General features: G+C 50.5%; 1 protein-coding gene across 1 annotated transcript in view; it reads right to left on the minus strand.

Moving 5' to 3' along the window:
- The window catches only part of KEL (Kell metallo-endopeptidase (Kell blood group)), a 590,619-nt gene extending 575,724 nt beyond the window's left edge, over window positions 1-14,895 (minus strand). The window contains exon 1 of the mRNA XM_078655679.1: window positions 14,756-14,895. Coding sequence (XP_078511805.1) covers window positions 14,756-14,779 — 24 coding nt within the window. The 5' untranslated portion in view covers window positions 14,780-14,895. The remainder of the gene's footprint in view (window positions 1-14,755) is intronic.
- Between the last annotated feature and the right edge of the window lie 241 nt (window positions 14,896-15,136).

A 15,136-nucleotide genomic window follows, 5' to 3' on the forward strand; every position in this document is an offset into this window, starting at 1 on the left:
CCTATCCGTGCTCGGTGGTATTTGGGGGCACATGCCAACTAGGGGTGGGCGTAAATTGCATAATCGCGTTACACAACTCTCCGCGAAACAGCAAAAATCTCCACGAACAAGCAGAAATTCCGCGAACGCACGGAATTGCTTGTTCGTGATGCTTTTTTCCTGTTCGCAATTGCTGTTTGCGTGCTCGTGGAGAAATATCTTATAAACACGCATTTTGAGAACGCGAACAAGCAAAAAATTTTGCGAAGTCGCGGAACGCAGAATTTTGGGCAATTTTGCGCTCTGTGCGGAATGCGAAATTACCCAAATTCCATAAATTCCGCGAGCGGAACGGAATTTACCACCCAGGCCTAATGCCAACTGTTATGTTATGTTATGTTATATATTTCTTGTAGCGCGCACTGCTAGTCGAGACTGTCCTGGCGCGAGAGAAGATTCAGTGTCAGAAAAGTAAAAAAAGGGATAACATAACAAGAGAGGACATGTAGGTTACATGAGTTGCTTGAATAAGAAAGTTTTAAGATGTTTTTTAAAATAAGTAAGGTTTGTCGTGTGTCTCAGATGGTCAGGGAGGCTATTCCATAGCTGGGCAGCTCTGACCGTCATGGATTTTCCCCCCAGACGAGCTCTCTTAAATCTGGGAGTGACCAGATGTTTGAGGGAGGCAGATCTCAATTGTCGCGGGGGATGATAGAAGGCAAACCTGGCACTGAGGTATGGTGGGCATGGACCGTGTAAGGCCTTAAAGGCCAGTGTTAGGATTTTAAAGCGCACTCTAAGGGCAACGGGAAGCCAGTGAAGATCCGCTAGTTGTCTTCGTACACTATGGCATTTAGGGATGTTGAATAAGAGCCTCACTGTCGCGTTCTGGACTACCTGCAGTTTGCGAAGCAGGAAGTCAGGAGCGCCCACATAAAGTGCATTAGCGTAATCCAGACGCGAAAGAATGAGTGCTCTAGCCACAGTTTCCTTCGCTTCTTGGGGGAGAAGTGGGAAGAACTTCCGGAGGGTAACCAGAGTCCCATAGCAGGTTCCCGCCAGTCTCGAGATCTGATCTCGAAAGCACAGGTCGGCGCCGAACCATATCCCTAGGTTTTTTGCCACTCCACAATTTCCAGATGGGCACGGCAATCCAGTGGGCCAGATGGATTCCCTAAATCCCACCGGGAATTGGCCATACAAGAGAATCTCCGACTTGTCCTCGTTGCATTTGAGCTCAGCCTTGGCCAGCCAGGCAAATACTGAGGACAAGCATGATTGGACTCTCATTGTATCAAGGTTGCTCTTGTCCCATGTGAAGAGAAGCTGGGTGTCATCGGCGTAGGCCATTATTTTGGCACCCAGACTCTCTGCAAGATGTACCAGGGGGGTCAGGTATACATTGAAGAGCAGGGGGCTTAGAGTCGACCCTTGGGGGACTCCAGTGTCCACCCTGCTAATCGATGACTGGTAAGGAGGAAGCCAGATTTGTTGAAAACGGTCCGTAAGGAAGGACTTGACCCACTTGAGAGCGGTGCCAGTGATGCCAATGTCCTCTAGCCTAGAGATCAGCTGGGCGTGAGGAACCGTGTCGAAAGCGGCAGAGAGGTCCAACAAAATTAGGGCCGCTCTGCCGCCTCCGTCCAAACAGTCCCTAATAGCCTCAGTGACCTCCACCAGCGCGGTCTCGGTGCTAAAGGTGGAGCGGAAACCTGACTGGGCAGAGTGTAATGCCCCCGTAGATTCCACGAACCTCTCAAGTTGACGAAATGCCACTTTCTCACAGACTTTGGCTATTGCTGGAAGCAGGGAGATGGGTCTGTAGTTAGATGCATCCAGAGGGTCTGCGGAAGGTTTTTTAATAAGTGGGAGAAGTTTGGCTTGCTTCCACTGAGATGGTACGTTACTTGTTGAAAGGGATTCGTTAACCAGGTCAGTGACAATCGGTGCAATGACTTCCGCCACTCCACTCAAAACTCTGGCCGGACAGGGGTCCGCCGGGGAACCCGATTTGAGCGCCTTTAAAATGGCCAACACATCCTTCACCTCAACCTCTGCGAAAGAACACATTACTTCTTTGGTCTTTGTGTTAATAGAAGGAATGGGGAGGAGGGGGGAGGTATCCTGTTCATGTGTGGCCTGAGCAGGTGGGGGATGGGCAGGGCCAATAATCTTAAGGCTGTCCTGAATTTTCTTTATTTTGTCAAGAAAGTAAGTGGACAGTTTTTCACACCACTCCTCCGAGGGGGGGGCTGCTTGAGTTTCTGCCACCGGGGATGTGAAACTTTTTACTATGGCAAATATTTCTTTACTATTATTTTTCGCTTTAAGGATCCTATCTGCATAGTAGTTTCCCTTGGCTATTTTAATAGCAGCGTAGTAATCTTTTTGCCCTGCTCGTAGTTTTGCCTTAGCTAACGGGCAATACTCCCTTCTCCACAATCTTTCCAACAGTTTACAGTTTATTTTTAGACTTTTAAGCTGTTCCGTGTACCATGGGGATGCCGGAGTGACTCGTGGGCGGATCTTTGCTTTAGTATGCGATATCCGACTTGCGGAGGAGCTGATCCATGACGAGAAATTCTCGACCGCTTCTTCGAGGTTTCCCGATTTCTCCGGCAGAGTATGGGATAGGGAGGTTCGCAGGGCTGGGATGCTAATCCTAGGGGGGAAGGGGGTCTGATGTTTATCAGCTGTGGCGCGAGCCCTATCCGTGACCCAGGAGAAGTTTACCAAGAAATGGTCCGACCATGTAACTGGGAAAGGAGTTTTGATGGTAACATCAAAATTGGAATACACCAAGTCGAGGCAGTGGCCTCCGCTATGAGTAATATTCGGCCCTTGCATTTTTAACTGTGCTAGAGTGCATAGTTCCACCAGGTCACTGACCCCAGGGGCTGTAGGGACATCCGTATGTAAGTTAAGGTCCCCCAGGAGCAGGAACCTAGGGAATCTCAGCGCTCTCTGGACCACTAATTCCTCCAATGATGGAATGAAGGAGCCCAAGGCGCCCGGAGGGCGATAGATAAGAAGCCCGCCTAGGGTGAAATTAGGCGTGAGGGCAATTGAGAATTCCAATGCTTCCCCATCCTTGATGGCCCCGGTGCATTCCTTGGTCAAAGACCATTTGTCTCTATAGATGACTGCCAGTCCTCCTCCCCTACCAGAGCTGCGATCTACCCTCGTGATTTTGAAGCCCCTGGGGATAGCTAACTCAATAGTGGGAGCGCAATGAGTGTGCAGCCAGGTCTCAGTCACAAATAAGAGGTCGAGCGAGTTGTCAAGTATCAGCTCACGGACCTCTTCCGTGTGTTTGACTAGGGACCGGGCGTTAATGAGAGCAGCTCGGATTAGGGGATCTCCCTCTTTTTTCCCCAGAGCGAGTGGGGAGGGGAGGTCCGGCTTAAGTTGGAACTGGCATCCAGGGCAGGACGCATTGGCAGAGTGTTGGACCTCCCAAACCTTGCCGATATCACAGGTGATTTTGTTGAGGGATATGAGAGCCTCTCTGCTATACCTTATGTGTGGAATCACCTGCTGGGGTTTAGGTCGAGAAGCCTCTCTGGCCCTGCGCGCTGCCGGGGCGCGGACGGGCGCAGACGGGCTTACCTTAGGCGCACCTTCGGCGCGCCATCGTCGCGCCCGCTGCGCCCGTCCGCTGCGCTCCCGGAAGCACATCTGCTTTTAATGCCCAGCCTCCCCAAGAAGCGCTAGACCGCTAACTCCGGCCAGGCTTCAGTGGAAACTCAGCCCAAGATGGCGCCTCGCCCTCCACTCAAACAGCACTGTCAGCTGCGGTGGAACGGGGCGAGGGAGGCCGTAGGAAGGGTGAAAATGTACAAAATATGCAGCGGAAAGTGGGCGCTATAAAATCAGTGCTCCAACAAAGTAAGTGACAATTTAAACGAGAATTTTAAAATGCAGGATTCACAGACATCGCATTCATGCCTGCGTGCATACAGAGGTCTGACACGTTTTAAAAATAAGAATGGCGAGCTAGTAGATCGAAAATCAGCTCGTTCTCACACTGAATCACTCAAGTAAGCCCCAGGCGCTGCCACCAACCTGAAGGCTCACCACTGAAGTGTTGAAGACCTCAGTGTATGGCGAGGGCAATATAACTGGACTCTCTTCCTGATGTATCCGGCACCTATGCCGTGAAGAGCCTTGAAAGCCAGAACCATGGCCTTAAAATGGATCCTCTTGCTGATTGGGAGCCAATGCAGGGATTCCAAACATGTGGATGTCCATGCTCTTGGGCCCAGCATGAGTATTGCTCTGGCTGCCACATTCTGGGCCACCTGCAGCCTTGACAGCAGATCCTCCGGCAAACCTAGATACAGTATGTTCATGTAGTCCAGCCTAGAGACTATCATAGCTTGGACTGCCATTTTTCTATGAGTGATAGGTAGGAGAGGCAGGAACTGCTTTAGCATCTTCAGCCTGCCAAAGCAAGAGCCGACCACTGCCTGAACCTGAGCCTGCATAGAAAGGTTCTCGTCCAACTTCACCCCTACGTTTTTCACTGTTTTGACAGAAGTGGAAACGGGAGACATATCAGCTGGCCACCAATTACGCCATACACTGCTGGGGGGGTGGCCAAAGAAAATAATCTCCAACTTTTCAGGATTACATTTAAGCTGATTAGCCTGTAGCCAGAAGAACACTTCAGTCAGACAGGAATTCATCTTGTCTCCTTTAAAGACTGAGTCTTTGTTGCAAGTGAAGAGGAGTTGCATATCATCCGCATACAACACAATTTTAGCTCCATGAGCCTCGGCCAAAGACGCTAGTGGTGCCATATATATATATATTAAAGAGGGTGGGGCTCAAAATGGAGCCTGTGGAACTCCCAACATGAAAGGGGCAATGGGGGCCGCAAAAGACGGGGACCAATCTATTTGCTGGTGGTCCTTTAGAAAGGAGGCAAACCAGTTGAGTACCGTACCCCCCAAGCCGCATTCCTGAAGTCTCGCCAGGAGTCAGTCATGGAGGACGGTATCAAAGGATGCAGATAAGTCAAGTAATATCAATGCAGCCTTGCCGCCCTTATCTAACACACCCTTTATGGCTTCCGACACTTCCAGCAGCGCCGTCTCAGTGCTGAAATTCGCCCTGAAACCCAATTGACTCTGGTGGAGTATTGAATCTGTTTCAACAAATGCAGTAGTGACCTGGTGTACAACTTTTTCCATGGCTTTAGAAAAAAAAGGAAGCAAAGATATTGGCCTGTAGTTAGAGGCCAGTTCTGGGTCTAAACTTGTTTCTTTTAATAAGGGGAGAATGTTTGCCCTTTTCCACCTATCGAGGACCAGGCCCGTCTGCAACGACAGGTTAAGGATCCGAATAACTGCAGGATTGATAATCTCTGCTATTGATACTATAATCCTGGCAGGACATGGGTCGGAAGGAGAGCTGGATATAAGGCCTTTCGTGATTTCTAATGATTTCTCCAAGGGAACCAATGGAAACGGATTCAGGGATGCTTCTCTCACATGAGTTAAGGATAAGTCGGCCTGAACACTATTGATCAACACCGGGAACGTTCTCTGGAAGGTCTCCTGAATATTTTTAATCTTGTCATGGAAATGGGGCCAAGCGGTCCGTCCATGCCTCCGTAGGGATGAATGACTTAGCCGCCGCTATAGGAGAGGAGAATTCACTGACTATGCTGAAAATGTCCTTATTTTTGTTCTTTGCTAGTTCACTTTTAGCGGAGAAAAACTGTTTTTTCTCCTCAAGGACTTGTTCATAGTGGGTCTTCAGCGCCTGTTTATAAATAATGTTATCATTAGGATTTAAGTGCTTCCTCCAGGTCCTTTCTAAGTGATTACAGATCCTCTTGCTTTCGTTAACCTCTTGAATGCTCATGACGAGCTCAGCTCGTCATGAGCAACGGCGCTCCGGTGCTCATGACGAGCTCAGCTCGTCATGACCGCGCCCGTTCCGTGAAACGCTCGCACGCTAGGCTGATTCCCCTGCTGTGCTGAACGTTCCATTGGAACGGGCACGGTCATGACGAGCTCAGCTCGTCATGAGCACCCGAGCGCCGTGGCTCATGACAAGCTGACCTCGTCATGAGCATGGGGACGCTGTACGCATCCCCCCGCCAGCAGGACAGCGTGGGAGTCCCCCCAGCTGCGAAGGGGCTAAAGGCAGTTGTAAACCAAAGGGCAGAGGACCTTACAGTTTTCACAGGATGCAAAAGAAGGGATGCAAGTTCCCCAGCCCAGAGCTGAAGCCAGTTGTCCAGACCCTCCGCATCTGCCTCTCAACCTCCACTGAAAGCTATAGGAAGCTTATTAATAGCAGTTCTCAATGCATCAGGTGTAATTAAATGGAAAGGTCTAAAGTTACTACGCTGAGACTTCCCTGGGGCCTTGGGAAGGGTCGATTCCTTTCTAAATGTAAAGTACAAAAGGAAGTGATCGGACCACACAAGGGGAAGTGGTTGGGCCATTCCTATTTCAACAGTGGAGAAAATCTGATCTAAAGTGTGGCCCTTTTCATGAGTGGGAAGATGTACATAAGCGGCCACTTCTAGCACCTCGAAAACTCTTGTAACCTAATAGAGTCTGAATCGTCAGGTTTGTCCATGTGCAGGTTAAAATCGCCCAATACCAGACAATGCTTATGTTTCAGGACAAAAGGTGAAACAGCGTCGCTAAAAAAACCTTCCAGCAGGGCCAGTCGGTCTATATCTTAGAGTGCCGGCCAAAGATTGATGAGGGGACACCCCCAAGTGGAAGCTGAGACATTCTGCACCCTCTATTACCACCAAAGGCACTGTTGTACAGGTAAAATTATTTTTTAAAATGATAGCGATACCACCCCCTGTGCCCACCTGTCGATCATTCCTGGTTATCTGATAGCCTGCCGGGGTGGCAGAGGCTATGGTAGGGTTAGAGGCCTCACTTAACCAGGTTTCCATTAGGAATAGAAAATCCGGGGAATTCTCCACTATTTGGTCATGAATATTGAGGGCATGTTTAGTCACAGACCGTGTATAAAGAAGCATTGCGTGAAGTTGCGTATACGTCTGAGATTGGTTAGTACCCCGGTTACGTAAGTGACATCTGGCCGGCTCCTTAGACAGCTGACATATTTCTTTGATAAAGGCGTCCCAGCCACATATTGAGCAGCCTGTTAACATTGGTTGAGAAAATAAGGATAAGGGAAGAGCGGAGCACCCACTCATATTCTTTCCCATTTCTAGCAGCGTATGTTTCTTGTAGCATATGCGATGCGTAAAAATGGATTTACCGCTAGAGTGGCCGACGCCGACCGCCTCCGGGACGCTGACGGGTGCAGACGGGCTTGCCTTTGGCGTACCCGCTGCGCTCGCCCGCTGCGCAGCCGAATCATCGCAATCTTTTAAAGGGCAGGAAGGAAACTAGACTCCATGAGAACAACTTTGCGGTAGTAAGGTGTGGGAGGGATGGCAAGCCCTCGGGTAAATTCCCGGTCCGCCGAGGTGTCAGACAGGGCTGTGTTTTGGCTCCGACACTGTTCTGTCTGTACATCAACAGCGTCATTCAACACCTTGACGCTGATGCCCCGGTTTTGGCAGGAAGGAGGGTTCCGGCAATTATGTTTGCCGATGACACCCTCCTTCTTTCCAAATCCCCCATGGGGATTCAGAGGATCGTGGATGGTTTTGGTCACTTTTGTAGACAACACGGGTTGGAGGTGAACACGGAAAAAACTAAGTTCATGATCTTCAACCCTCCGACCAAGACCAGACCCAGCCCAAAACTCGAGGGAACCAGTCTGGAAAGGGTTTCTACCTTTACATACTTGGGGGTCTCACTTCAAGAAAATCTGACTTGGGATTCCCAGGTGGCAAGATCTAGGTTGAAACTCTCCCAGCTTTCGGGCGCACTCCTGAGGGTATCTAACAAGTCCACCTTTAAGCCTGTCAGCCCGGCCTTAGAAATGTACAGGACTCAGGCAAAGGCGGCTGCCCTGTATGGCAGTGAGCTGTGGGGCTATAAAGCTGGGAAGGTCATGGCAGGGGTGGAAAATTGTTTCCTCAGACGTCTTCTTGCTCTTCCGCAGGGCACACCACTCCTCCCCTTAAGACTTGACCTGGGCCTCCCGTCAATTACAGAGGACTTGCGGGCGAAACCGGTGAAGTATTGGCATCGGTTATGGTCCACTGAGGAGCTGCACCACTATAGGCAGGACCTCATACATGTCTTGAGGCTGGATGTCAATGGTAAGATCCCGTGGCTGGCACTTATCAAATCGGAATGTGTCAGCTTGAATTTGCCAGACCTATGGGATGACCCAGCGCAGGGATGTAGAAGGATCTCGCGCAAAACCCTGGCACAGCTCTACAAGAACAAAACCCTTGCTGATATGGACACTGCACATGATAGTGGCACCCTGACCGGATGTTTTATTGTATCCAAAAATTCCTATGTTTTTGAACCTTTTATGGATTTTATCTACCCTCTTCTGGCGAGGAAGTTGTTCCTGCAATGGAGGTTTGGTACGCTCCCTACTAAAGTTTTTACCCACAAGTGGTCGCTTGGGGGCGACAAGCTTTGCCCATGCTGTAAAGTTAAGGAAGAAGATGACTTGCACATAATGTTCTGCTGCCATGTCTACAGGAGTCCGAGGAGGCGCTGGCTAGCCCCTCTATGTCGGAATCTGGGCTTCAGTAATTATTTACAAGCCTACAGGGTGCTGAAAACGAATACCCTGGGCCACATTGTGTTTGCGGTTTCTAAATTCCTAATGGCAGCATGGATAATAAGGAAGAAAATGTCTAGTTAAACCATTTTACCACGCTTTTTAAACTCTGCAGGTTCAGTTGGTTTTTATTGTATATATTGGTTTTTATCTGTATGTATTTTTATTGCTTCTTTTATGGCCCATGAGGCCGAAATAAAGAATTTTTGGATTGGATTGGATTGGAAACTAGAGCTTTGACCAAAGTAGGCAGACCCGCTCTTACAGACTGGTACCGCGGTCATGCTAGAGTGTTCAAGAGGATTAAAACACGTTCACACCAATTGTATTCTAAGAAGGATTAAAAACAAGTACATACAGATTAAAACCATTAAAATGCGAGGCAAATCAGATTTAGCAGCAATAGCAGCCCGCAAATGAGCACACATCGCACAGCATTGTTCACACGCTGTACCTATATATGTGTATTGTTTTGTATAAACATATAGAATAATTATGTTTTTATAAAAAAGTACAACACTTAAAACCAGAGTTTATCTAATGCATCTATATACCTTCCATGTACTTGGATCTATATATTTATTACTTTTCTCCTAAGAAATCGTACAATGCAATACCCTATTTCTCACCCTATATCCCCCTCAATATATCATCTGCCTCAACTCTCCGACTCATCTCAAACCTCTTTCTACTACTCTTTCCAATGCACTACCCTATTTCTCACCCTATACCTCTATCAATATATCCTCTACATCCACTCTCATTCACCCAAAACCCCATACCACTACTATGATCCCCAAAATAACCCTTTCTAGACTCTCCCTTACTCTACCCCACCTTGCATCATCTGACACTTCTTTTACTATACCGATCCCCCAAAACAAGCCTTTCTAAACTCTTCCCTCTGACTCTTTCCCTTCACATCCCTTTTTACTCATCCCAAAGCCTCCTCCTACTGCTATGACCTCCAAAACAAAAAAAAACAAAATCTTTCACTTCTATCCCTCCACTATCCTTTCAATCAATATAACAGACAAACAGGTCCACATCTCGAATGTCATATTTCATTATACCAATTCACCACTAATCCTCTTTGGATCCGAGAGTAGCGTGCTACTCACCGAAAAAAACACTTCAACACCTCATCAGGGGAAACATGCACTATATAAATGCAAACCTTTTTCCCTCTTTTTATCCGTCCGCTATCCTTCTCTATCCAAATAACCGACAAATATCCACCACTTAAATTGCTTTCATATTTCACTGCTGTCAAGCCTTATGCCTGCTTCAAGCAGGCGCATGGTTTTGACGCAGCATGGGCCAGAAGTGACTGAGTAAAATCTTGTAGATTTCACTCAGCCACTTTTAGGAGGCGTTCCTGTGCCGGAACGCCCCCCCCTCCCTACCCCCCCCCGCCCCCCTGTGCCGGAACGCCTCCTTCTGGCGCAGGGCTTTACAACATGACGCATCTCCCAGATGCGTCACATTGTAAATACCCCGCAGCATGGTGCTGGCTTTGCGCTGCCGCTGCATCACAAAAGTGACACAATGGTGGCATAAAAGAGGCGCAAGGGGCTTGTAAATCTGCCCCATGGTTTTTTGCATTTTTATGTTGAGCGAACTCAGTCCAAGGGCATTGGAGCGCTTTGCACGAGCGCCAGTCACAGTCATTTGTTTTGCGTGTAGGCACGGGGAGATTAGGTGAGTTGCCCAGAATCACAGGATGTTGAGTCGACGCCGAGACTCGAACCTGATTTTCTAGCTCTAAATCGGCAGCTCTGGCTTTAAAACATTCCTTATGTTTTAATGAGACTCCTGGTGCGAGACTTGTGCAGTCTGAAGGTTCTCTGAGGGACACAAGGGGGTCTCTGGGGAGACCGGGGCTCCCTGCGAGACATCTCGGGCGGGGGGCCACTCTAGCTGAGCCTGGGACTCCCTGTAGTGACCATGGCTCCCTGGGCAGCTCCCCCCTCCAAAGGCACTTCATGGAATAATTCAACATATTTCTTGACCCCTAGGCCATCTGGCACTCCCATGAGGTCAACTTTGTAACTATGTATTTTACTCATATTTTAACCTAACACTGGCACCTTTTAATTGTTCACAATATAAACATGCAAAGACTTAGAGCTGGAACTGTATATATGTAACTTGTTAGCGCGTTCAGTCTATCTTGTGTACCTTTTGGAACTTACCTGGTTCTTTTCTAAAGCGCTCTGACAACTTTGGGTAAAGTTTGCGCTATATAGAACTGCAATAAATACAATAAATATGTAAATAAGAGTCTGGGGCTCACTCAGGTGTGATCGCACTGAATGAGGAAGCGTCTTTCGCTGCCCAAGGGACAGGTGAACTCCCTAAGGGTTTGGGGGGAGGGGGAGCCTATGGCTGATTGGGGGTGAGATTGGCTCTCTGGGGGAGACGTGTCTCACCCGGGAAGGACTGCACTCAATGAGGTAGCCTCGCACCCCGCCCTGGCACCCACCTGGTTCTTTACCCCCACCTCTCCGAGGGCCCGATTCACAGAATAAACTTAAGACTCAATTCTAAACGTACTACTTTTGGTATTCACAGAAGTTAGGATTTTGTCTTAAATTTGTCTCAAGACAGACTTAAGACAGACTTAAGACAGACTTTAGACAAAATCCTAACTTCTGTGAATACCAAAAGTAGTAAGTTCATTTTGTGAATTCCAAAATAGTAGTAAGTTTAGGATTGAGTCTTAAATTCATTCTGTGAATCGGGCCCCTTGTGCGGGGGCGTTTTAATTTAAGTTGAAGTTCTTGATGTCACACAGCCTCCCGTTGCAAAAAAACCTGTATTTACAATGTAGGCGGTGTGTGACCACTGCCTGCCTTTGCAAATAAATGGGGAATCACTTTGACTCGGGGCTGTCCGGTCTGTGCAGATAATCCGGAGACGGATAAACGTGTACTATTTGTTTGCCCGGCATACTAGAAGGTTCGATACCGATGGCTGCAACAGGTGTGCGGGAACCTTGGGACACAGCATTGTGTGGAGGCCTATAACACGACACCAGTCTGCCCATCGTGTATTCAGACTCCCGATATGTATCCTCTATGTGGTGTGTACGTCTATCCATATTAAAATCTGGATCAATTGGATAATTTTAGCTTATTACTGTAAATAAAACGTATTCATAATTTTTAACACCCTTTTTAAATGTTATAAAATGTCTATTTCTAATTAGTACCTCTTTTATACCCATATTCAGAATTATTTTTTAAATACTGCAACGCACGCGCACTTAATCTTTGTAAGATGTATATGTATAAACTGTGCTGTATTCTTTTCTTTGCGCTTTTATGGCCATCAAGGCGGAAATAAAGAATTTTTTAATTGAATTTCTACTTTTTAAAGACTTTCAAATAGTTTTAAGAAGGCCCATGAGTTTACCAAGACGAGTTAGAAATCCTAGGTGTTCATTCTAGTTTCCCTCCTCTCAGTCCTGTTCATCCACACCCCCTATCCCCCCCGCCCGACAGCATTTCAGAGGGAGGGAACTACACCGCTGCAAATTAACCCGGGCCTGCGGCGGTCCGGAGAGGCCCAGGGTTGAAATAAGAGTGTCAGGCGGGTGTGAAATGCCCCCTGTTTCGCACTCATTGTAAACACACGGGTTACAACTTCAATCTCGCTTTTACAGGCACCCTGCGCCTGACCTCTGACCCCGAATAAAAGCAGCCGAAGCGACAAAAGAACGCAAACGACCAACAACTTTAATAACCTGTTATTAAAGCAATACATTTCAAATCCAATATGTAGTGCAGAGCTCTCTGCCTTGAAGGATCCAGCCCCCCAGACTGCAGGTGTCTGGGGTCAAGACATCTGCACAAGGTCACACGCTGAGCATCATCGGAAAAGCAGCGCCGCACAGAACTGCACACAAAATACAATATATGTGCACACAGAATTCACCCTGGTCGCTCAAATGCACAAGACTCGTACAGAGGTGACATGAAGCGGTCAGACAGGAGGCCCCTGAAATACACACAGCATTCAAAGCAGCCGCACACGAGCGTGACTAGTGATACATGGTGCACTCCAGGAGCTGAAGAGACATGGTGCACTCCAGGATCTGAAGAGGGGCAAGCCAATCCCGGCTCCCCTTTCATCAACCTGCGTGACGACATTTTGCTTCATATCCCTCTGTTTGCCTGCTTTGCTGAACTGGAAGTTGGCGCGCGTACACACAGCATGCTATATGTTAAATATTACACCAATCCCTGCATTTTTGCACAAAAACACTTTGAATGAAACAGTGAAAACAATAATAATCGAAATGCATTCAGAAGCGGCACAAAAATACAAAGGCACTGCTGTGTGTGAGAGTTCACAGACACTCACGCACACACGTGCCCGAGGCCCGAGTTCGCAGACACTCAGGCACACACGTGCCCGAGGCCCGAGTTCGCAGACACTCACGCACACACGTGCCCGAGGCCCGAGTTCGCAGACACTCACGCACACACGTGCCCGAGGCCCGAGTTCACAGACACTCACGCACACACGTGCCCGAGGCCCGAGTTCACAGACACCCACGCACACACGTGCCCGAGTTCACGGACACCCACGCACACACGTGCCCGAGTTCACAGACACTCACGCACACACGTGCCCGAGGCCCGAGTTCACGGACACTCACGCACACACGTGCCTGAGGCCCGAGTTCACAGACACTCACGCACACACGTGCCTGAGGCCCGAGTTCACAGACACTCACGCACACACGTGCCCGAGGCCCGAGTTCACAGACACCCACGCACACACGTGCCCGAGTTCACGGACACCCACGCACACACGTGCCCGAGTTCACAGACACTCGCGCACACACGTGCCTGAGGCCCTTGAGTGCGCAATCTGAAGACATATGACATGGGGTGAACCTCAGAGGCGAGGGGGGGGGTGCACTCTTCATGGGTCACGTGGCACACACCCACACATGCGTGCCCCGAGCACCCCTTGGTGCCCTCACACTGCTGGTGCGTGCACGCGCGGGAGCGGGCGTTGGACAGACGCGCCCGTGACCACACGAGGCGGCAGAGAGCGCCCAGAAGCCGCTGCCCCCGAGGCCAGGCACCTGGGCGAGGGGGGAGAGCAGCAGACAGGGCTCTCTGTGGGATCGGAGGGGCGGGGTGTAATTCATCCTCCCTGACGGGAGATAGCCAGGGGGGGGTCACATGTCACTAATGAAAAACAAGCACAGACACACCCAGGAGTGATACCACACACCTGCAGCGGCGGTGCGGCGGTACAGCGCCCTGCCACCTCAGAGCCCTCCAGAGACACATACCTCTGCCCCCCCCCCCCGACCTTACCAGGGGGTGGGAGAGTTCCGTGCCCTCTGGCACCAATCTCCCCTCTTTGCTTGTGGGTTGCAAACGCCTCACTCGGCCTGCGCCCTCACCTGTCCTTCTTGAAGTACGGTTTCTCGCCCCCCCCCTCCGGCCCTGTGCCCGCCCTCACTCCCCAAGTGGGGGTGCTGGGAGCTGTCTGGCCCCCACTCTTCACCTGGGCGTTCTCAGAGCTCCCCAGGGCTAGCGCCACTGCTCACGTAGGCGCTCTGGTAGCGCTCTTTCCTGCCCCCCCCTCACCTTGGAGTTGCACTGGTGCCTCATGCATCACTGCCCCTTACCATGGAGTCACGCCACGCCCCCTTACCATGGAGTCACGCCACGCCCCCTTACCTTGGAGTTGCCCATGCCCCGTGCCCCTCCATACCCTGGAGTTGCACTTGTGCCTCATGGGTCACGCCCCCTTACCTGGGAGTTGCCATTGCGCTTTATACCTCTTAACCTTGGAGTGGCCCCACGCCTCATGCCCGGTGCCCCCCTTACCTTGGAGTGGCCCTGGCTTGCGCGTCATGCCCGGTGCCCCCCTTACCTTGGAGTTGCCTGTGCGCGTCATGCCCAGTGCCCCCCTTACCTTGGAGTTGCGCTGGCTTGCGCCTCATCCCCAGGGCACCCCTTACCTTGGAGTTGCCCTGCTTGCGCGTCATGCCCCGTCACCCCCTTACGTTGCAGTTGCCCTTGCGCGTCATGCCCAGTGCCCCCCTTACCTTGGAGTGGCCCCTGCGCGCCATGCCCGCTGCCCTGCGCTCTTCCAGGTTTATCCTCCGCGGACATCTGCTCACAAGTCGCGGCGCTGCCTGCTGTGCAGAGGCTGAGAGGGAGGGGCCCGGGGTGTGAGGGAGGAGCCTGCCCCCGTGTGAGGCTGGCGGGGCCGGAGAGGTGCCCTCAGCTCCGTCCGCCCCCCTGTGCCTCCAGCCCGTGGGCTCAGAGGAGCTGCAGCCTCAGCGCCTCTGAGGGGGGGCCCTGGGTGTGAGGGAGGAGCCTGTACCCGTGAGAGGCTGGCGGGGCCGGAGAGGTGCCCTCAGCTCCGTCCGCCCCCTCTGCCTCCAGCCCGTGGGAGCTGCCGCCTCGGAGGGGGCTGGGAGGGG

The sequence above is a fragment of the Lissotriton helveticus genome, chromosome 7, assembly GCF_964261635.1.
Source record: "Lissotriton helveticus chromosome 7, aLisHel1.1, whole genome shotgun sequence".
Classification (NCBI taxonomy): domain Eukaryota; kingdom Metazoa; phylum Chordata; class Amphibia; order Caudata; family Salamandridae; genus Lissotriton; species Lissotriton helveticus.